The sequence below is a fragment of the Danio rerio genome, chromosome 21 (assembly GCF_052040795.2).
Source record: "Danio rerio strain M-AB ecotype USA chromosome 21, GRCz13ab, whole genome shotgun sequence".
In the NCBI taxonomy this organism is placed as follows: domain Eukaryota; kingdom Metazoa; phylum Chordata; class Actinopteri; order Cypriniformes; family Danionidae; genus Danio; species Danio rerio.
This window is the reverse complement of record NC_141041.1, coordinates 19,227,683-19,250,182: the sequence shown is the minus strand read 5'-3', so window position 1 is coordinate 19,250,182 and position 22,500 is coordinate 19,227,683. Positions and strand designations below refer to the sequence as shown.

Here is a 22,500-nt window from a genome sequence, read left to right as displayed (position 1 = left end):
TAAATAAATAAATAAATAAATAAACAGATAAATAAATAAAAAAGGGAGAAGGAATCCTATTATCTGATGCCACCCTGTGCTCCTGATAGCTGTGCAGAAACAGACAGTTAAAAAGAAGTACAAACGTTTCTTTCAGAGTAAATATAGTTAACTTACACGACCCAAGACCAACAGCAAACAAATCACTGTATATATGATTCCTAGAAATACACAAGTGTGGTTGCCATTATTTGTTTCTGTTTACTCAACAAAAAAAGTAAATGAATGCATTTTACTGTACTCCAATGTGAGACTCACCAGCAGAGGGCAGTCACAGACAGCCCTTTAGCTTTATCATACTGGAATTTCCACAGTGGGAGAAGAGTCCCCTTCTCTCCTCGAAATTCATCTGCTGCATCCTCAAAGTACATGAAATCTAAGGTTTGGAAGCAAATGTGATTACAAAACTTTTTGACGAATGTTAATCTGTCAAATGAAGAAGAACAAAATATATAATTTGATTAAAATTACCTTGTGCAACTTCATCAAATATATTTTGGTTCACCATACGCTCAATGATCTTGGCAGGCTTAGCTAGCTGGGATATGTCATCACTCTATAAGCACAAGTAGTAGGAACAGCTTTTTTATTTTCTTTTTTGCCAATAACTTTTGTTATTGTTGTTTTTTTCACTTAACCCCCTTTAAACCATTTTTTTACATTCTTTTGTAATTAGGACAATAGTGTATGTAGTTCTTTACAATGCATGTCAAATTATATTTATTTTTTAGCCACCTGAGCCTCTGCTTGGATCATCTTTTTCTTGCTTCTGTCCTCCTCTTTGTTTGGGAACTGGCTTTCTTGTTTCTCTTTGCTTTTCTCTCGCCTCTGAAGTTCCTCTACATAAAAGTCATAGATCTCCCACTGTAGAAAGACCAGGGTTTGCTAACACTGTATATATGTTCAATATAATGAAAGCATAGTGCTGGTTTAGTGCCAAAATTTTAATCAAAATAATTTACAGAAAAAAAGACTAAAATTATCTTACCTGATTGGCTGTAGCTGAGAAGTTTGCACGAGGGGGTGGCTCAGTTTGACAACTTATTTCCTGCAAAACATTATGTTTTATTGAAAAAGAAAATGAAATAATGTGGATAATGCATGAAATGTGCACAAAGCCTACAAAAGCATTCATGCAATCACTGTCAATCAATGTTCATTTTTTAATGAATAATAAATCCATGAGACGTAAAGGTTCAATAATGTAATCCATAGATCTTCTCACTCTTGGAAGGTTGTTTAATGTTTGTGAGGCTCTATCAATGAAGTTAAACTGGTTGGTGACTTTCTGTTCTCTCTTTCCAGGTTTGATTGGCACATTTTCTAGTCTCTCATCTCCACCACAATCTTCCCTTTCAGTATGTTTAGCCATCAGTCTTCGACCTTCATCTGATTCCTTGTGCACAAGATTCCCTTCTAGTTCAAAGTGAATAGCCATCTGATCCACAAAGACAATAGTTTTATAGCAGCCCTCCTGAAAAGACAAATAAATTTTAGTTGTTTAAATCATCCTCTTTAAGAAGCATAACTTTATATGCTATAGAGATATTTTTTTTTACTTTGAAACTGTATCTGACAACGTTCTGAGGGGCATTCGGATTGTTTGCTGTTAATACTCTGGTAATCTCTTCCTTCAGCTCCTTTTGAACACAAGAAACAGATATTATATATATATATATATATATATATATATATATATATATATATATATATATATATATATATATATAATAATCCCAACATTATTAGATGCAGAGTCAGACCACAGGCTCTATTCAGGTTTACACACTTCTTCAGTTAAGTCCAGCTGGTCTGGAGGCTTCACAAGGGTTTTTCCTTGCATCCATTCTTCTCCGTCAGCTGTGTCTATCCCTTCCTCTTCATCCTACGTGACCAAAAAATGCCTTTTGACAAATTTGACAAAGAATTCATTCAGAATGAATATGAATAACGTTAGTCGTGTTGAAGGCTAACGTTACCTTCTTCTTTCCAGTGGTTTTGACACCCTTTACCACAGGAGCCTTTGGCTGGGTGTTAACATTAGGTGACTTAATTGAGAAAATAAATGCATTACAATCATTAAGTAAATCAATATTCGTTAAATTAACATTGGTTAACCAGAAAGCAAAATTCACTAAAACTATAACGTTAGGTGCCAAAACGTGTTTGATACTTATAAAAGTTATTCTTTTACGATAGTATTAAATCTGCGTTCGTTATAATGCTATTTACATACCTGTTTACTTTTCACTGTCCCAACTTTATAAGAAACTGACATTTTTTCCTTTTCAAAAAACGTGAAAGCAACTTTCTTTGGGTAACAAGACTGCTCCGCTCTCTGAAACTAGTGTTTGTGCGTTTAGAGGTTGCCATGGCAGCTGCACCCGTCGGACTGGCGAGACATTACTGCGCATGCGCGTAGTTGGAGCCCCTCACCTGCTCCTCCCCTCCCGTTCCTCCTCGCTGCACAATAAATATAAAGCCATGTTTTGTGTTGGAAGAAGTAACTTCTTCTCACATTGTTTCAATTTAGGTGACCTTGAAGTTTTGTGAAAATAAATTTGCAAGCACGTACAATAAAATTTGAATAACGATGTTTGTTATTATGGTGTCAAAATTTACGGAAGTAAGAAGGCGCGGCTTTTGTGTCCTTGATAGTGTTGGAAAGTCCGATTCATTTAACAGCGAGTCGGTTCTTTAGAATAGTTCCCAACTATACCTATCAACGTATTCAAACGAGCTGTTCATACCGATATTGATTCATCAAGAAGATTCAACTCAAAGGGCGGTTTATTCAGGTTATTGTTTAACCGAGTCATTCAGTAATATTGTGGTGTAGCGGAGAAACTTATTTGGAGCTAAAATGAAGGATCGTCTGGGCGAATTATCAGCCGTAAGACAACATTGTCTTCTTAATTTATGTAATTTAGACGTAAAACTATTGATAATAAGTTCGATTTTTTTACAGATAAGATAACGTTACTTGCTCTCACTGTACAGAATATTTGCATTAATGCTTTTTGGATTAGCCAGCATGTGGTTACTGATAAAACAATGCTTTCTGTTTCATTAAAGCCGTTTATAAATGTCTCAGTGACTGCTTTTTTTTTAACAGTAATTGTTTTGACTAACCTTGGCTTTCCCCGTTCAGCACTACAATGACATCACCATCGATGTTGAGTCTGACGCTTTCCTGGAGAAGTTCCTGCCCAAGGTTTGTGTACTTACACCGTGTTGTTTGAACATCTACTTTATTGCGTAAAACGGTCTCTAATCCACATTGCTCTTACAAAAGAGAAGTATACAGTTACTTTATGTGTAGGCTACTTGAAAGTTCAAGTATAATTTAAGTATACTGTACAGTTTTCAGCACTAGTAATTTACCATTTTAATACTACTTGCTTGGCTCAAAGTTAGCCCAGTGTTTAGCTCATAAAAATATAATGTCAGTCATACTTTAGATGTAGTTGTCAGTTTCATTATTAACTTGTTGCACATTTTAGTTTAATATACTTAGACTATTCTTTTTCAACTATTAGCGTTGTAGTTTTTATTTTGCAAACAAACTTTAAAATTAAAAGTATAAAAGTCACATAACTTTTAATAGTTATTTATCTTTACTATGTTAAGGTATTGATTTTAGAAGTATAGTTTATGTAGCAGTGTATAAAACCATGTGGAAACAATATTTAGGCTACTCAATCTCATGCAAAATACGTATACATATAACTTCATTAAAAGATTGAGTAAGACCAGCCAGACTTCTGTCAGTGTTATTTTAAGTGTAGTCTATGTAAGTCAGTTTTTAGACAAGTTTTTTTTTTTTTAAAGTTTTAAAAACTATACTTTCTGTTAAGGTATAACTGAAAAGCAAATAATTTCTATCGTCATGCATGTTACTGTATATGTACAGGTTGATGAAGCTCAAAAACTTATAGAAAGACTTTCTTTCCTTGTGGAAGAAGTGAAGCTGAGACATCGTACCATTTTGACAGAAATCAACCCACAGGCTTGTGAGTATGTTGCACATTTTGTTTTAGCAGTCTTGTCTGCATTAAGCACCAGTGTTACAAATATTTAACAAAAATATAAATTAATTTGAAGAAATTCTAATCCATTAAGCATGAAAGTCATGGAAATAGACTGTTTAAAAGGTGTGAGAAACCTGAATGCATTCAATAATAATAAACAAAGTTGTTTTGTGCAGTCACTTCTCTTTTTCTTTGTTACTCTCTACCATGTTTTTGTCTCACAGATGTGAGAGATGAACTTGAGCTGTTTGGCAATGACATCAAGCAGATAGCAGATGCAATCCAAGTTAAACTAAAAGGTGAGTTAAAATGTATTTATTTATTGTTAGTTTACACTGAATATATACAGGTTCACTCCTAATAGGAGAAGAATCATCATAATTTTTTCAACAGATAGTTTTCTTAGTCTTTTACATTTTTCACTAAAGCCAGTTTTAAACAATGTGGAGGCCAAATTGTTTTAGTGCAATGTATAAACAAACAGGACACAACAAAATTCTAGGTCTAAATCTAATAATAATTTGAATGACAAAATCAAATATTTTGAAATGTAGTCACTCTTACCATTTTCTTTTCTGCATCCTAGCTCACAACCAGTTCTCCTACTGTCAAATGGGCATTTATCTATGCTGTAATATATTAATTCTGCATCTGCATTTACAGTATATTCAAGATTATATTATGTACAGACTTTTCTTTATTAATTTATTGACTTTGCACTGGAAAACGTGGAAAGGATGCACTGTAGTAGTCCAGGGCAGAGTTATAGCCAAGTCCAGCTCTGCAATTGACGAATTTAAAGGAGGATTTGACTTGCAAATAGAGAAGCTTGTCTGTGCCAGTTTGTGGTGGAATTTCATTCCATCTTTTTTATTTTTAACCCAGGAAATGTGTCTCTAGTAAACTTTCAGCTTTATTCTCTTCAAAAAACATTCTTCTATACCTGGCTTTATATCTGCCTGGAAAAAATAACCTCAACTCATTATTTTTGTCACAACATTTGTCATTAAATCTTTCGTGTTACATTTAAAAGCTTATTGGTTGATTGTTTATATAGATTTGGAAGAACATTTTTCTAAATATGGGAATGCAAACACAAACAGCAGCTCAGTGTACTGCCGCATACACACTACTCAGGTAAAAATCACCCTCTGCTGTATATATTTAATGCTGTTCTTTAGATGCTTGTTATATTCAATGTTTCTTTCTTTGTCTCTCTGTGTTGTTCTATAGCACACAGTACTTTCACTGAGGTTTGCAGAAATAATGGGTTTGTACAACCAAGAGCTGTTATATTTTCGTGCAAAGAGTAAAGAGCGGATACAAAGGCAGCTGGAGATCAGTGAGTGAGCTAATACGTTTATTAACACATCATCGTAAAATGTCTTTGACCACCACTGCCTATTGTTATTAGTATTTTTTTTTCTGTAATTGAACATTGTACTGTAGAATTGCTGTCATTTTGATTATGGGTTAATGGGAAAGGAACATTTGCAGTTAATTTATTCACCCTCAGGCAGTAGGAGCGGTAGGTGACTATTTTTAATAGATTATTGAAGAACATTTCCTGCTAAACCTTGGTATTCTTGGTGAATTCATAAAACACACACACACACACGCGCTAAACAAAATGAATTCTTATAGCTCCTGAGGATACACTTAGGTCTAAAGTGAAAGAAAATGAACGTTATTACCTATCATTACCTTTTATTAGCAGCCTCTGCAAACAGTTCTAAGTGCATTCACTACTGCAGTAAATTAACAGCTAACTTATATATCTGAGTGAACTAAACTTAAAGTTAACAAAAGCAAATAAAATCATGATTTATATGTACCATATAGTCTCATAATGTAGAATCAAACATGAATTGAAGATCAAGGATATTTCTTTCTATTTAAGGTGGCAATGTAATGACAGAAGAGGAGACAGAGGATTTACTACAAAATAAAAGTCCAGCTGTTTTTACCTCAAATGTAAGTTTCAGTGTTTTCAGAAAACTTAAATTTTTCCCACATAAAGTCCAGTAAGTTTGCTGAAATGTTAAGATATGTTCTTGTGTGTAGATCAGCTCTGGCTCCAGCATCACAGGGCAAGCGTTGAATGAAATTGAGTCACGACACAAGGACATTCGCTGTCTGGAGGCCAGCATTCAAGAGCTGCATAACATGTTTACGGATATCGCCATGCTAGTTAACAGTCAGGTACGACACGCTCGCTGCAGAGTTCAGTGAATAGACAGGAAAAATAGCTTTAATATACAGTTTGTAAGACTATTTTGGTCTATTATCTAATATAAATAAACTAAAAAAAGGGATTAGTTAAAAAAATCAGTAAACCCACTGCCTTAAAATTATTTAGTAAAAGAACTACAGTATGTGCATAATTAAAAAAATTACTTAATGGGTTTACTGACTTTTTAAAAGTACAGTCAATTTGTCACTTTTAAGACAACAGGTTTACTTGTGTTTTTAGAGGAGTTAAAAGAAGTTTTTACCTTTTTATTGTGTGATTAAGTGCTTCAAGTATATTATATTCTTTTTTAATTTGGTTAGACAAATGTTGTTTTAGTAATTTAGTGTCTTTTTAATTTTTATACAATTTTGAGATGCATACTCTAAAGTTTATTGATATTGTGACATAATTGTTCATGAAAGTGCAATGGAAAGATTATACATACTTTAAAGCTATTGTAAAAAGTATTTTTTTTTAAAAAGTTTATTATTATCAAGACATAAAAAGCTGACATGATAGTGCAATGGGACTTTTGAAATAGCCATCATTAAAAGGTGTTTCCTCTTTTTATTATAGGGGGAAATGGCAAACAACATAGCAAAGACTGTAATGAAAACTGGGAACTATGTAGATCAAGGGAAAGAGAACATCAAACAAGCTACTGAATATAAGAAATCATGGCGGATTAGACTACCTCCCTTGCCTTCATTCAAGCGCAAAGCAAAACCAGTAACCAATGAAGGGCTCTTGAATGAATCTTGAATTTTCAACATTCTACTTTAAGGTGTTGTCTCGGTTTGTGAAAATGATGGATTTGTTAATTTGCCGGTTCATGCTGATCTGTCTATTGGGTTTTCTCTATCCATTTACGAACATACAGTACACTTCTCATTTGCTTCTGCTACTATGTTTAACAATTAAGCTTGCTCTCAGATTTTCTGCAGCATTTTCTGATGTAACATGATGACAAATCAGGTTGTGAGTATCAGTGAATGTTTATATGCACTAATTTTCATTATTTAAAATGAAGCCAGCAAGCATTTTTTGTTTAATCAGATATGTCTAACAGCTAGGCCCACATGGAATCTGCGCGCATAGCGTTTCGCAGATTTCTGCAGATTTTTAGCCCATCATTAATTCTGTTTATTTACTTGAGTAAATGTGTAAATCTGAATTTATTCAGTTTTTATTCAGTAATTTATTACTTTTTATTTCATATATTAAGGTTTTAGTTATGATACTCCGCTGGATACTCCCAAAATAATTCCGCAGAAATCCGCAGATTTTTACCAAAATTCTCAGCAGAAATAGCAAAAACGTCCGCAGATTCCATCTGGCACTGCTAACAGCTAAAGCCCAATTCACATTGTGTGATGATTTTTATTTTTTAAATAATCGAAAACGATTGTAGCTTGTCAGACTGGACAAACATAGTCACACTGTAAGATCTCCGTTGACATAATGTCAGACTGAACAACAATAAAGATGCTCCAACACTGGCATGCAAGAAAACTCATGTGTCATGGATGGACAAAGTCAAAATCCACATTTGTTTGTACAAATTGTTAATACCTCACAGCAAATGTAAATAATCTGTAGGGTTACTTTTGTGCACAACATGCTTTAATAATAAAGCCAGAAAAAAAGCTTTGATATTTCATCAGATTCTCCTATTGGTTCTTGGTTTGACGTTTGTCGTAGCTGAAGTTGCACTGCAGAAAATTGCCTCAAATCAGAGGAAAAAAATTATTACAACAGTCATTAAGTCAAATCATTTATCAAAGACCGCATAATTTACCCAGATTTCTTTTAGGACTTCCCAAATTTGTTCCATACTACCAAATCATGGCTGAAATAGCAGTGTGAGCAGGGCTCAACATTAAGGCTAAATTTAAGGTGTTTAACAATAGTACAAAATAGACTAATATTAATGACTGCACATTTGAACTGTCTATTTGATGACTGGTCTATTTTCGGACTGTTATTTGATGTCTTTTAGAGAATATTTTTAAATATTAAAAATTGAAAAACTGACCTAGTGAACTGCACTCAAAGAAACAAATGCATCCAGGACATAATACTTAGAATGATAAGTAGCTGGTGCAGGAGTTAACTTAAAAAATAGCTTAAATACATGATGAAACTCCTGTGAAATGAATTTGTAAAAATAATCGAATATAAAATAAAGTGGTATTTATCTAGCTCACAGAACTAACAAGGATGCATTTTACGGCCATTTCACTTAAGAAGAAGTGATGTAAATGTTGTGCGTGGGTACCTGTTTCTCCCATAGTGGAAGAGTTTAGTCTAGTTTTAAACATTTAGAATTAAACATTTATAATAAAAATAATAAAATATATGTTATATATTAAATGTATTTTTTTATATATAAGACAAGAATGGGTGATGTTCAAATGGAAACAACCCATATGAATGAATGTACTGAGACCTTGTTAAGTGCTTTATATTTATATGGCTGACTAAAATGAGGAGCATGTGATTCCCTGAATTTAAATTACATATAAAATAAAGACGTTATATTGCAATATGTTGTTGTTATGTGTCCATAAAGGATCCAAAGAACATACGATATGAAAGGCAGAATGCAGTATCAGGTTTTGTTTTAGTGTTGGTAACGTCCCGCATTGTCACACACAAATCAACTATATTGTGCGTTGCACCAGCAAGTTTGCCAATGCCATTTTGGTCTTTTGATAGTCATTCTGCCTAAATGTAGTGCCATAACTTTCCTTCCTTTATCTTGAAGGGGCATTCATAACCTGAGCTTTCTGACTGATGCCCGTTCTCTAGATGCAGACTATAAACAGACTGCACCATTGGCGCATAACTAGTCAGTTCCACCCAGAGTGTTACACTGGATCTAGGATCCGATCAGACATAAAGGCCAATCAGCCACAAATTTTATTTTAATATTATAGCAAAAACTATATTATATATAAACAGTTGAAGTCAGAATTATTAGCCCCCCTGAATTGTCAGGCCACCTGTTTCCCCCCACCCCCCCAATTTGTTTAACAGTGAGATTTTTTCAACACATTTCTAAACATAATAGTTTTAATAACTCATTTCTAATAACTGATTTATTTTATCTTTGCCATGATGACAGTACATAATATTTGAAAAGATATTTTCAAGACACTTCTATACAGCTTACAGTGACATTTAAAGGTTTAACTAGGCAGGTTAGGGTAATTAGGCAAGTTATTGTATAACAGTGGTTTGCGAGAAAAATATAGCTTAAAGGGGCTAATAATTTTGTCCCTAAAATGATGTTAAATAATTCAAAAGTGTTTTTATTCTAGCCGAAATAAAACAAATAAGACTTTCTCCAGAAGAATAAAATATTATCAAACATGCTGTGAAAATTTCCTTGCTTTGTTCAACATCATTTATTAAATATTTAAAAAAGAAAATTTTTTGAAGGGGGCTAATAATTTTGACTTCAACTATATATATATATATATATATATATATATATATATATATATATATATATATATATATATATATATATATATATATATATATACACATACTTTTAGTTTGAAATCATCCTACACTAGTCCATGACTGTGTTTTTGTCTGTTTTTCACCAGAGGGCGCAACAGATCTGTACAAGACAAAGGTGCCTAAACGTTTTCTTTTCCCTTTAACTGTCCGCTCTACCAAGTGGTTGACCATGTTTGGACTGTTTTAAATAATGACTGTTAAAGTAATTAAAAGAATAACTGTTTGAAATAATGGTTTAAACACAGGACATTGTCGGCTTACCAAACAATCAAACAAACAATCCTGTTGCACTACTACTACACTTGATTTTGGTTTTATTGAAAAAAAAACAACAACAAGGAAACGATATTGAATGATATTTTTAACTCCCATAATTTTACCATAAACTGACATTTCAACCATTTGGTAGAGGTTGGTATTTTAGAAATTTTGCCATGTGTTGAAATAAAATGCATTGAGAGTGACAATAGTGACATTAGGAGTTAAGAAATGCAATCCAAACATTTTTTTTTCCTGGTAGGGTAGTAAAAGGGTTAAGAAGAGCCACTTGATTTGTAGGCTTGTGGGCCAAAGGTAAATAGTTGTCATAGGTAAATTCCTAATTTATTTAATATTATTTAAAAATGACTAGAACTATTGCTTTATATGAACTAATACAGTATTTTTGTACATTTTATAATGAACTTATTGCAGTAAAAAACTATCTAATGTATTACAGAATTACACTAGTTTTTGCCTTGATTTGCTTCTGCATAGTCCTCTATCAGTCGAGTGACAGTATTTATGGTTTAAAAACATCTAAATAATTTACAACATTTCATTGAAACATTTTTCTTCTGTTTGCTTTTGTTGTAGCTCAGCAATAAAACAACAAAAAAAAGGTTATGTCAAATAAGAAATGATGATCTCTTTGGTACAGTCATTCACCCCAACCCTCCATCATTCTCTCCTCCAGATGGGACGGTGGGCCAAATCAAATGGGCCAACTTTGGCCCGCGGGCACTATATTTGGCATCTCTGCTCTAAAATAACAAACCTGACTGTACTTATATCAACCTCTAAGCACAATAAATGTATAACCAGTATAAGTTAAGTATATACAAAAATGAATGCATAAAATGGACAAAATTGGAAGAAATAGAGACATAATAAATGTATAAAATCCCATTCCTAAAATATTACATCCACTGTATGGTAAATGAAAAGAACTGGCATTTACATTTGAAAAGCATTGAGGTTAAGCTTTGGCATTTCTTTATAAACATTGCAGAACATATACAAAGCTGTGCAGGAATTAATAAAATAATTGAATATTTACATCTGCAGGCACAAATTATTATAGGATCTAGATTTATTATGACAATTATTAATATAGGCCTATCTGATCAGAGTTTGACATGTTTCATATATTGGCATGACCCATTATAGTTATATGTAGTTAGTTGAATGTATATATTATTTGCTTAATATTTATTTGCTTACATTTTTATAGTGCAGGCTATCTATCTTCCTTTATCCTGTTTCATTTACAGTTAGTGCAACAATAATAGAACATTCTGGAGCTGATATTTGCTACATAAACACAATAATTTATTGGTACAGTATAAGTGAATCTACTGCTTATTGCAAGTGATTTGAATACAATTTTAAAAATGACATAATTTTCTGGCAAAAAATAGCAATATCAACCATCTTTAAGGCATTACAGTTTAGGTGCTCGGCTGTAAAATGAGCAGATGACTTGCAGAGAATAATTTTTTTTAAAGTATTTATTCTAACATCTATCGATCACAAACACAGAGCTCCTGTGGTCTGACATTCGAAAGAGTAAAAAGTGCTCACACACTGTAAATGATTTCATTATCTTCCATATTGACAGCAGCTTCCTCTTACACTCACATTATAGGACTACACAATATCATATTTTATAAACCGTACCTGCATCTCAGACAAATAGGAAAATCTGTAATTATGCCAATGCAAATTCACAATACATCATATAAAAATTATGCTAAAAGCACAACCTTTCAATTCTAATATTGTAACAAATAAGCCAAATCACACTCAAATCATAGCTATAAAACAAATTCAGGTCATTTCACATTTCAAATATGTATACTACTTGACAAAAGTCTTGTTGTCGCTCCCAGTTGTATGAGCGACACACAATAACTTGACTTCTAGTTGATCATTTGGAAAAGTGGCAGAATATAGATTTTTCTGATTAATCACAATCATCACAAACACTGCAGAAGACCTATTGGAACCTGTGGACCCAAGATTCTCACATATATAAGTCAAGTTTGGTAAAGTAAAAATTATGGTTTGGGGTTACATTCAACATGGGGCGTGCACGAGATCTGCAAAGCGGATGGAAACTTCTTCTCATACTTCAGCCATCACATCAAGTTCCTGAAAGCAAAGAAGGTGAAGGTGCTCCTGGATTGGCCTGCCCAGTCACCAGGCATGAACATTACTGAGCATGTCTGGGGTGAAAGAGGAATTGAAGATGAATCTAACAAATCTTGATCTCTGGCAGTCCTATAAGAGCGTTTTCTTTGCCATTCCAGATGACTTTATTAATAAGTGATTTGAGACATTGCAGAGATGTATGGATGCAGTCCTTCAAGCTCATGGGAGTCACACAATATTAATTCTTTTTCCACTACACCATGACTTTATATTCTATACATCGTTTTTGTTAAGAGACAAGACTTTTGTCTAAGCAAAGACAGACCTTACTGTCCTAATTAAATAATTAAAAATCAAGACATGATCATAGTTTTTTTGGTCAAATAAGTGTAATCTAGAGGCATTTGCATTTCATATAAACCACTTCTGATACCAAGGTATCAATTAGAAAGTCAAGTTATTGTTTGTTGTTCCTAAAACTTGGATAGGCGACAAGACTTTTGTCAGGTAGTGTACACACTTATTGACAAATAAATGACAAACTTCCAAAACACACTCTGAACAGCCTTAGAATTGAACTGGGCTATAGTTTTAATACCTCAGCACTGCAATATATTAACTTTACTTTTAATTCATTTGTTCACATCAATTACATTTGCTGTTTTTATTTTCTGCAAGCCTGTAAATGTTGTTCCAAGTAGTTTAATGAAGACACTACACATATCGTATTTTGAATTAGACGTTTAATTTGATTGAAAGACAAAACATCAAAGAACAACCCACAAAGTAGAACAGATGACTTTTTTCCATTTTCTTAAAAATAAAACAAAATATGATTAAAGGACGATCCTTCTCTTTGAGACGGCAAAAGAAGGAAACCAAAAGGCAAAGTAGAGTTTGACAGGGTTCAGGTGTGGATGCTGACATCCCCCCTTTAGACGCTCCACTTCCGATGCTCTGATTTGAACTTTTCCCACTTCAAACCAACATTTACACAATGTATACAACAGCCCACAGAAAGATGAAGGAAGGGAGGATATATAAGCGAGGGATAAAATTACATTTGTACAAAAATAGATTTCTCCTATTATCTTCTAAACATATTTTTAAAAGGTCCTGTGTCTGTGATGACCCTGTGCCAGAGTCAAAGTTGATCTTCACTAGTTTAAAGGGGAGAGAAAGGTGGTTAAGTTTCTTTAGGTCTTTTCACTAAGCAGACATCTGAGGTTTTGTAAATGAAAAAAAACAAAAAAAAAACGATCGATCGGTCGAGGAGCTGGTGTACTGTCTTGTCTTAGGGCTCTGAACTGCTGGTATCGATCTAAAAATTTTGCTTTTTCAATCTTTTTTTTTTTCAAGGCTGAACACAAAAGCTTCAGCAATTAAAAACATTTCTAGTATCTGAGAATGTAACAGTGCAATTAGGCCTGGTTTTAGTCAATTAAAAAACCTCCTTTACTAACATTGTGTGGAAACATTTAAAGAATGGACTTATATACTTTCATATTTAGAAATATACACACATTTACATATAGACAAAATAGAGCTTTATGTTATAAAGCATTTGTTTATGTATTAATTCTAGTTTTTCATTTCTGCTCCATTTGCTACAGGAGAAAGTTTTTTTCATTTTGAGCACATGAACCTGCACACGGCTTTAAAACACCAGTGATTCATCTGGTGAAGCCAATCAAATTCATTTGCCATGCAAAGAACATGAGGGTAAGAGGACGAAAACTGATTTTCACAAACACAGTCAGAGAGGCATCATCATTAACAGCATTGACTAAAGCTGTTGCAGCTATAAACCATCTCCAGTGATCTTAATCATACTACTGCCGAAGAGCCTTGCGAGACTGCACTCAAACACAAACAAACATCCATAATATTTCACGTAAAAGTGCCATTTTTTTCATCCGATTAAATACTTGTACAAAATTCAAGTAAAGTTGCAGTGCTGCATCTCCACCACTAGGTGGAAGTCTCAGCTCTCCCACTGCCTCAGTACTGCTCCACTCTCCCATTATCTCTCTAACGGCTGCTGGATGCCTCAAACTTGGTCCTGGTGGCCTAAACTTGATCAAATATGGTCTTTATATTTTACTGCCAGAGTTCAACAAACAAACAAAAAAAAACACAACCTCACTATGGACAGTCTTTGGGAAAAAAATGCTAAATGCATAGTTCAGCAGCAGCAGCAGCAAACAGAGAGAGAAAAAATGCTGAAGATGGCAAATTACACACTCGAAAACAGATGACAGCTTTAAAAAAGGCCCCAAAATCTCTCAATATAACACAACAGTGGGACTTGAAACATGAGGATAAGTGCTTAGAAACATCCTAATGATAATGCACACTTGCGAGACTTGACTGCATGACACGGCTTGTGCGAACAGGAGTGAACACGGGGACACATTTAACAGCAAAAGTGACTGAAAGAGAGGTAACGGCACACGTTTGGAAAAAAAAATCATCAAAAAAAAAGGATACCAATACTGAATTGGTTGTAATAAACTGTACAAGTGTCGCGCTCGCATGAAAAACCACTTGAGGTGAATTGGTATACAGACGAGTCGCACAGTGGAACAGTTGCAGGTGGCTTACAGATGGCTGGATGTCCACTAGAAGACTCCTTAGTTCACGTTTCAGCATCATGGGCTCATTAAGAACAGGCAGATTGGATTTGTAAAAGCTGATGAAAAACTGTAAATGATCATAATCCAAACCTCCGATAGCGACCTCAGACGTCCTGATGTCCTGATCCTGAAGTTACGTCCATATTGTGTCTCCAAGCCACCGCTGATGATGATGATGAGTTGGGAGAATCAGCATGGTTGTTCGTAATTACAGAAACATTCTATCAGGAACAGCTCACTTGAGGTGGAGGGGGAGAAATGGTAATTGCAGCAGGATTGTAATCGCAAAAAGTCCCATCAAGGGCTGAAAACTCAATGTTTGTGTACGAAACCCGAATCATTACCCGCATTATCATCTCCCAATAAGTCTTTATGCGCTCAGACATGCCAGCCCAGCCTTAATCCTGAATGCAAGACTAGTAAAGTCAGCCCATCCGTCAGCCACATGAGGCCGATTACAGCTCTGGATCCCTCCCACAAGACCCATTATATCCCAACGTACAACACTCCTGCAATTACTGGATCCAACAAATCTATTCTTTTTTTATTTGTATTTTTTTATACCCATTGAAGGACAGTTTGATACACCCGTGTTGTTCACTTGTCTGGGCGCTTGAAGTCTGTTGTCATCTTTTTTAATGTGTTTTATATATATTTTATATATATTTATATCTTTATACAAAGTACAAACAGACCCATGGACGCCATGACTGTATTGGAAATGCTGAGTTGAGTGGCAGTTCTGAACGTCTCTCTGCTCTGGCAAATGGTGTCAGAAAGGATCTTTGCGGTGGCAGACCCTTGTTTCCCCGTCCCGGAGACAGGAGGTCGTTGTGTCATTATGTCATTTGGTGTGGAGCTTCTAGCATCTCCATAAGGAAGGTGTCGATGGGTGTGTCGCCTATGAGCTTGAAGAAGAACAGATGCTCCAAACACTTGAGTCCGATAGAGCGCAGTGCAGGGAGCCGCAGCAACAGCTTAGCAAACCTGCACACAACATCACAAAATCAAGTCACATCTACAGCTAAACCCATCGCTCTTGATATGGCTCTCTGACAACCTTTGAAGTCAGGTATGACCGGAGACGTGTGAAGCTATGAATTTTCCTTTTCCTTTCTTCTTTTTTTAAAAATGAAACATCTTTTTGATCTCATCTCAAATATAATCACCGGCCAGTTTATTAGGTACATGTTTAACTCCATGTTAGTGCAATTATATACATCACATCAATCAAGCAGTGACAGCAGCTCTTTACATTTAGCCATGTATAGTAGATACAGTGTGATAAAGATGACCTGCTGAAGTTCAAACCAACCATCAGAATGAGGAAGAAATTTCTTTTAAGAGACTTTAGCTGTATCCAGTGTTGCCAGGTATAGTGGACTTTTTCCAGTCCAAAAGCTGTACAAATCCTGCTCAAAACCCCCCCCGCCCAAAATAATAGATTAATATTTATTTAAATTTAATCGGTTTAAATCGAATTTAACCTAGTTACTTTAATTGACATAATTTTTAACCATACAGCAACCAACATCAGCAGTCACCGAACCACGACATAACTGGATCACATCGAAACCCCCCTCTCACCCACATACAGTGCACTTATTGTTGTATAATTACACTACCTATTAGAGTATGTTTTACTTTTGAAATGGGGTATAAATACATCCCAGTTGGTGTTTAAAATTCTTTTGAACATAATAAGGTGCTGCTTGTCAATTAAGCAATGGTTCTATTTTTGTCTTGCTGTCAATTGTGGGTAAAAAATTATCAATAAAAGTGTCATCATAAACCAGTGTGAGTTTAACTGCAGGCACTGTGTGAAGCGTGTGCGTGAGAAGGGGACTCAGAATGAGTCAGATTTGCCCGGGGAGTTAGATTTTGATACAACTTTCCTTCACCTCCTCTGGCAAATGGGCCCACGCGGTTTGCACTTTGCACCGTTCACTACTAAATGAATGGAGCAGGAGCATATAGTTATGTTTTATTAGATAAGCTGCATAAAAAAAATTAAGTTTCAAAATGTTTAAACCCGCCAATACCATTTTTTTACCAGCAAAATGAATTTCAAAACCACCCAACTGTGCGGGAAATCACCCAATCTGGCAACACTCGCTGTCTCCAAAATAGCCCATTATACCCTCATTCACTATTCCGTATTCCACTAATACAGTCCACTTGAAAAAGTAAATGAAACTGAGTGATTGAATTGGAGCACTGAGTTTTGTTTGTGCTTTGCTTAGTGATGAATCCCTCAGATGGATTAGATTATTACCTCTTGACCAGACCCTGTGGTAAATATGCAACACTTTGCAAACTATATATTAGTAATCAAACAACGTATTTTAATTTCTGTCATGCATACAAATGTTACCCTAACAATTAAATAATCATTTAATTAGAAAATCACATAGGATTCTGCTGCAGATGCCATCTTTTGGTCAGAAACAGAAATGCATTCATTGTGTGAATTCACTGTGCATTATGGGTATTTTCTAGATGTTCAGTTTACACTCATTGTGTTGAACTGTGGGATTGACTGAGAGCACTTCAGAACTTCCACTATGGTTTCAGATCCCACTATAAATGGCTGCTCCTACAATTAGTGGTTAAATAATATCTGAGGGTTTATAGGGCGATTTCGGATACAGCCTTTGGATTTGGCTTGGGTGAGTATTTTAGAAGCTGATGATCTACTAAGATTTTAGTAAAAAAAAAATTGGAAATGCCTAGTGAGCACTGAGCAGGCAAGGAAAACAAACTCATTCATTTATTTTCCACTGGTTTAGTTCCTTATTTATCAGGGGTAGCCACAGCGGAATGAACCGCCAACTACTCTAGGATATGTTTTACAAAGCGGATGCCCTTCCAGCAGCAACACAGTATTGGGAAACACCCATACAATCTCTCTCTCTCACACACACACACACACACACACATACACACACACACACACACACACACACACACACACACACACACACACACACACACACACACACACACACTTCTGCCAATTTAGCTCATCTAATTCACCTATACACATGTCTTTCAACTGTGGTGGAAACCATGGTTCAGACTGCTGGTCACTTAAATGTGTGGGGAATATTTTTGACACATTGGCCTCCTTAATACTAACTGACCATTGTTGCATGTTGTTGCTTACCACATCAATCCCTTTATGACCACAGTGTGCCCCTCTTACAGTATGACGGCTACTTCCAGCAGAATAACACATCATGTCACGAAGCTTAAACCCTCTCAAACTTCCTCAGACTTCCTTAGTATGACAGTTCACCAACTTAATTAGCCTCTGCAGTCACTAGATTTCAATCCAATAGGAGACCTTTGGAATGTGGTGAAACTGGCGATTTGCATCATGTATGTGCATCTAACAAATCTGCAGCAATTACATTTTTAACATGTCAAGAAGCCAAATGTGTATGTAATCTTACCAGCAGCTTGCTGAGTATAAGCTAAAAGGCCTACGGCAGTTTGTTCAAAACTTTAAAGTATTGTCAAGATGTATCTAATTAAGTGGACAGTGAATGAACTAACATATACTGACATTCACTGACAAAAAAACTAACAAATAACTGAAACAATGTAAGAAAATTGTCAATAGGGGCCTGTGAAAGTACAAAAGCCTAGAACTGAAATGTGCTGTCATTTTGCAATCAGGTCATTACTGCAGTGGTGTAAAAACACTGGGAGTGGTTTTCGTACCTTCCAGGTTGTTCAGGGTACTTATGTTTGCAGTAAGCTTCCAGAGAGGCATAGACCTTCTCTCTCAGTGCTTCCACTTCACCAGGGTTTGACAGGCCTTTGGAGTCTGAAACAGCAGAAGATGCATAACAGAATTAAGTTTTAGAGTAGGAACTGTACCATCCTGCTCCAGCACATCCTCGGGGCAGACAAAGTCCCAACAGAACAAGAACTGTTAATAAAACCCTAGCAATGTTCAAAAAAACACTGAACTGTTCTAAACAAGCAACGGTTCTTGATTCTCAACACTAATCCTCTCTCATCTCAATCTGCTAACTTTGGAAGAGGCTTCTGAGAGCCTCTAATTGGGGAAAATGAGAGTAGTCTGTTTTCCCTCACTGTCTGTAATGTGAAGGGAACAGAAGAGAGGTCTGTCCTCTGAGAAAGAGCTGGACTCTTCCTCATTAATGAATGGGACACGCTTTGTGCCAGTGATTGGGGGTACATTTACTCTGGGGTACAAAGGCCAGTGTTCAGAAAAACCTAAAACATTGTAAAGAGATTGTGAGGGGGAATTGTTAGATGGAGAGAGAGGAAATGGGATCAAAAATCATTGCAGACTTGGACACTATTTGGACGCTGTTTATACTTGCTTAAAAAAACTAATTTCAACAGCATATGTTATGTTCACTTAAAGGCATGTGATGGAAGTTGTGATAGTGTTTTTTGCCTATTGTCACATATATCTGAGTGAAATGACTTCTCAAACAAGACAAACACAACATCAGAGATATATGCAGTTTAAAGTAGGAGAAAAAAATTTGCATATTTTTTTTTAAAGTTAGGGATTAGAGCTTGGTTTTCTGCTTTTGTGTAATTATAATTTTATAAAATGCTGTAATTTTAATGATTTATGTGTATTGTATGGATGACAACATTTGTTTGGTTTGTGCATACTGAGATTTTGTAAGTATGTGTGTAGTAGTGTTTTTTTTTAATTGAAAATAAATAAAGCATCAAAATATATGTTTTATAATAATTGAATAAGATGAATCATTTTCAAAAGTCAGCGTACATTTTTGTATACAGAAAAATAATAAAACTCGGCATAAATACAACAGCAGTAGCCTTATGTAAACAAGCTATACTGTTTAAATACTTAAAATAAAATTTAAAAAGTAGTTAACAAAATATGATAACAAAATGTATATCATAAAAAGTGTATAAAAACAACAACAACACATATACTGTATACATTTACCGGCCATTTCATTAGGTACACCTGACCAACTGCTTGGTAACACAAATTTTTAATTAGCCATGTTTAATCAATCACATGGCAGCAACTCAATGCATTTAGGTCAAGACGATATGCGGCAGATCAAACCGAGTATCAGAATAGGGAAGAAAGGTGATTTAAGTGACTTTGAACGTGGTATGGTTGCAGGTGCCAGACAGGCTGGTCTGAGTATTTCAGAAACTGTTGATCTACTGGGATTTTCACGCACAACCATCTCCAGGGTTTACAGAGAATGGTCAGAAAAAGAGAAAATATCCAGTGTGCGTCAGTTCTGTTGGTGCAAATGTCTTGTTGAAAGGCAACAGTAACTCAAATAGCTACTCATTATAACTGAGGTATGCAGAAAGGCATCTCTGAATGCACAACACATCCAATTGAGGCAGATTGGCTACAGCAGCAGAAGACCACACTGGGTGCCACTCCTGTCAAACAAGAACAGGGAACTGAGGCAACAATTCGCACAGGCTCCCCAAAATTGGACAAAAGAAGATTGGAAAAACGTTGCCTGGTCTGATAAGTCTCGATTTCTGCTGCGACTTTCGGATGGTAGGGTCAGAATTTAGCATCAACAACATAAAAGCATGGATCCATCCTGCCTTGTATCAACAGTTCACGCTGCTGGTGGTGGTGTAATAGTGTAGTGGATTTTTTCTTGGCACACTTTGGGCCCATTAATACCATTTGAGCATCATGTCAACGGCGCAGCCTACCTGAGTATTGTTTCAGACCATGTCCATCCTATTATGACCACAGTTTAGGCAAGACTACTTCCAGCATGATAAAATGCCGTGTCATAAAGCGAGAATCATCTCAGACTGGTTTCTTGAGCATGACAATGAGTTCACTGTACTCAAATGGCCTCCACAGTCACCAGCTCTCAATCCAATAGAGCACCTTTGGGATGTGGTGAAACAGAGATTTGCATCTTGGATGTGCAGCCGACAAATCTGCAGCAACTGTGTGATGCTATCATGTCAATATGGACCAAATTCTCAGAGCAATATTTCCAGTAACTTGTTGAATCTATACCATGAAGGATTAAGCAGTTCTGAAGGCAAAAGTTTGCAGTAAAGTCTAATAAATATCGAATAAAGTGGCCGGTGAGTGTATTGGTTGCAAGACATAAAGCCACAATTACTTTTTGATTTTTGTATTAAAAAGCTTACATTAAAAAAGAAAATACACAAGTGTTACCTGGGTTAAATAGTACAATGGCTCGAAGACATCCAAGCTCTGTTTTATCCATCTGCATGTCTCTCATCTTTGATACCAACTCCGTCAGCACTCTAAATATAAGAGAAAACACAGAGGTAAAGACAAAAGAGCCACAATAGATCTTTATAAATGAAACACACACTCCTAACACAATCAGCTGTCGAGAAAGTGGCAAGAAATTACTCCATTCAGGCTTTGATGTGCATCGACTGTCAAATATCAATAAAACATCTCCACTGGCATCACTTCCTCTGATCTAGAGGGTAACATCGCCTCTGACTGTGTTGACCTCTGCATGACCGGGTGACGACATACACACACGCAACATGGTTCCCAATCTTAACGCACAGTAATTGAATTGGCCTGCTGGAACAATAATAGGAGGGGTGTGGAACTTCAGCTCAGTGTTTAAGTCCACCATCCACTTCATTTGTAGCGTGGCTGTCACTTATAGAAGATCTGATAAAGAAACATTATCAGTGCAGTGCATCTTAATGCGAGCGGCATTAACACTGAGGCTCATTCTTTCATGCTGCGTATTCTAATCGCTGAAGCCTTCGGGCAGTGAGAGTCGAGTGGAGACTTGATTCTGAACCATAAAGCTGTAGGTTTAAGTGAATCAGGTGACACTGCTGCCAGGGAGGGCAATGCCCCAATTAAACTTAATATCGTTTTTACACTCAGTTGTGACTTTCTTAATCAGGAATTCTGTCTTGTTTTTTTTGTGCAATTATTTTGGAGAGTTCATCTTAAAATTCTAATTTTATTTTTTTATTCAGTTTCTTTTATTCTGCAGAAAGTAATAAAAGAAATAATTTTTTTTTAAATCCTAGCATTTTCAAAATTATTTATTTTCTCTTGAGCAAACCTAAATACATAGGATATTGTCAGCTTTTGAACACTCCATGCTAAGCATACATTTAAAAATAGTTCTAAAAAGATATTTAAATAAAAGACTGACTAAATAGTAGATATCTACTTTTTAAAATATCTGTAAATTATTTTAAAAGATACACACATATACTAGTATCTTGCATATTTTAAATATTTTTTATATCTGCACATTTTAAAAATCTACAAAATGTATTATCCAAACATTTGACATTACATTCAAACTTTTTAAAGCTTTTGAAGTTATTCTATATTTTTAAAAACATTTCCTAATGAAAAATTGCATTATATTGCCTTTAGTATTTACAATACTTTTTAGGGATGGGCTAGTTGCACAAGATGGCACCGGTAAGCTTACAACGCGCAAGTGTGCAATTTTACTTCCAGTTGTATAAAACTATGAAGGAAGAGGTGAACATTTCTCATTTTCATTACCAAAAATGGGCATGTTTAAAATAAAATAAAAAATATTTTATCAGCGACAGGTGAGAACATTCTTACCACATT

At 35.3% G+C, this 22,500-nt stretch overlaps 3 protein-coding genes across 28 annotated transcripts in view; 1 reads left to right on the top strand and 2 right to left on the bottom strand.

The window, feature by feature from the left end:
• Positions 1-3,234, bottom strand: part of dnai1.2 (dynein, axonemal, intermediate chain 1, paralog 2) — a 68,806-nt gene extending 65,572 nt beyond the window's left edge. For 11 of the 16 annotated variants that reach the window (XR_015519608.1, XR_015519610.1, XR_015519611.1 and 8 more), the window contains exons 1-10: positions 2,276-2,400; positions 2,019-2,087; positions 1,829-1,924; positions 1,599-1,679; positions 1,265-1,513; positions 1,028-1,087; positions 775-903; positions 511-595; positions 298-415; positions 157-200 (exon numbers count right to left, since the gene is read on the bottom strand). Coding sequence is in view for 8 of the 16 variants with exons in the window: in XM_087299863.1 (XP_087155989.1) it covers positions 157-200; positions 298-415; positions 511-595; positions 775-903; positions 1,028-1,087; positions 1,265-1,513; positions 1,599-1,679; positions 1,829-1,924; positions 2,019-2,087; positions 2,276-2,317 (973 nt within the window). In the remaining 8 variants the exon portion in view is untranslated. Of the gene's footprint in view, positions 1-156; positions 201-297; positions 416-510; positions 596-774; positions 904-1,027; positions 1,088-1,264; positions 1,514-1,598; positions 1,680-1,828; positions 1,925-2,018; positions 2,088-2,275; positions 2,401-3,171 lie in introns of those variants that run through there. The other 5 variants (XR_015519615.1, XM_087299866.1, XM_087299867.1 and 2 more) reach the window with 2 other exon arrangements.
• Positions 2,685-7,966, top strand: stx2a (syntaxin 2a). 2 transcript variants are annotated; one of them, XM_087299585.1, is made up of 9 exons: positions 2,685-2,932; positions 3,191-3,253; positions 3,953-4,052; positions 4,295-4,369; positions 5,128-5,207; positions 5,304-5,412; positions 5,971-6,044; positions 6,135-6,272; positions 6,880-7,961. In XM_087299585.1, the coding sequence occupies exons 1-9, from the start codon at positions 2,903-2,905 to the stop codon at positions 7,063-7,065; spliced, it is 855 nt and encodes a 284-aa protein (XP_087155711.1). In that variant the 5' UTR covers positions 2,685-2,902; the 3' UTR covers positions 7,066-7,961.
• A 5,006-nt stretch (positions 7,967-12,972) lies between these two features.
• The window catches only part of rxraa (retinoid X receptor, alpha a), a 346,336-nt gene continuing 336,808 nt past the window's right edge, over positions 12,973-22,500 (bottom strand). For 6 of the 10 annotated variants that reach the window (XM_087299853.1, XM_087299855.1, XM_087299857.1 and 3 more), the window contains 3 exons: positions 21,082-21,173; positions 18,609-18,714; positions 12,973-15,869 (listed from right to left, as the gene is read on the bottom strand). In XM_087299853.1, the coding sequence (XP_087155979.1) occupies positions 15,722-15,869; positions 18,609-18,714; positions 21,082-21,173 (346 nt within the window). In that variant the 3' untranslated portion in view covers positions 12,973-15,721. Of the gene's footprint in view, positions 15,870-16,037; positions 17,796-17,850; positions 18,715-21,081; positions 21,174-21,878; positions 22,320-22,500 lie in introns of those variants that run through there. The other 4 variants (XR_015519605.1, XR_015519606.1, NM_001161551.2 and 1 more) reach the window with 3 other exon arrangements.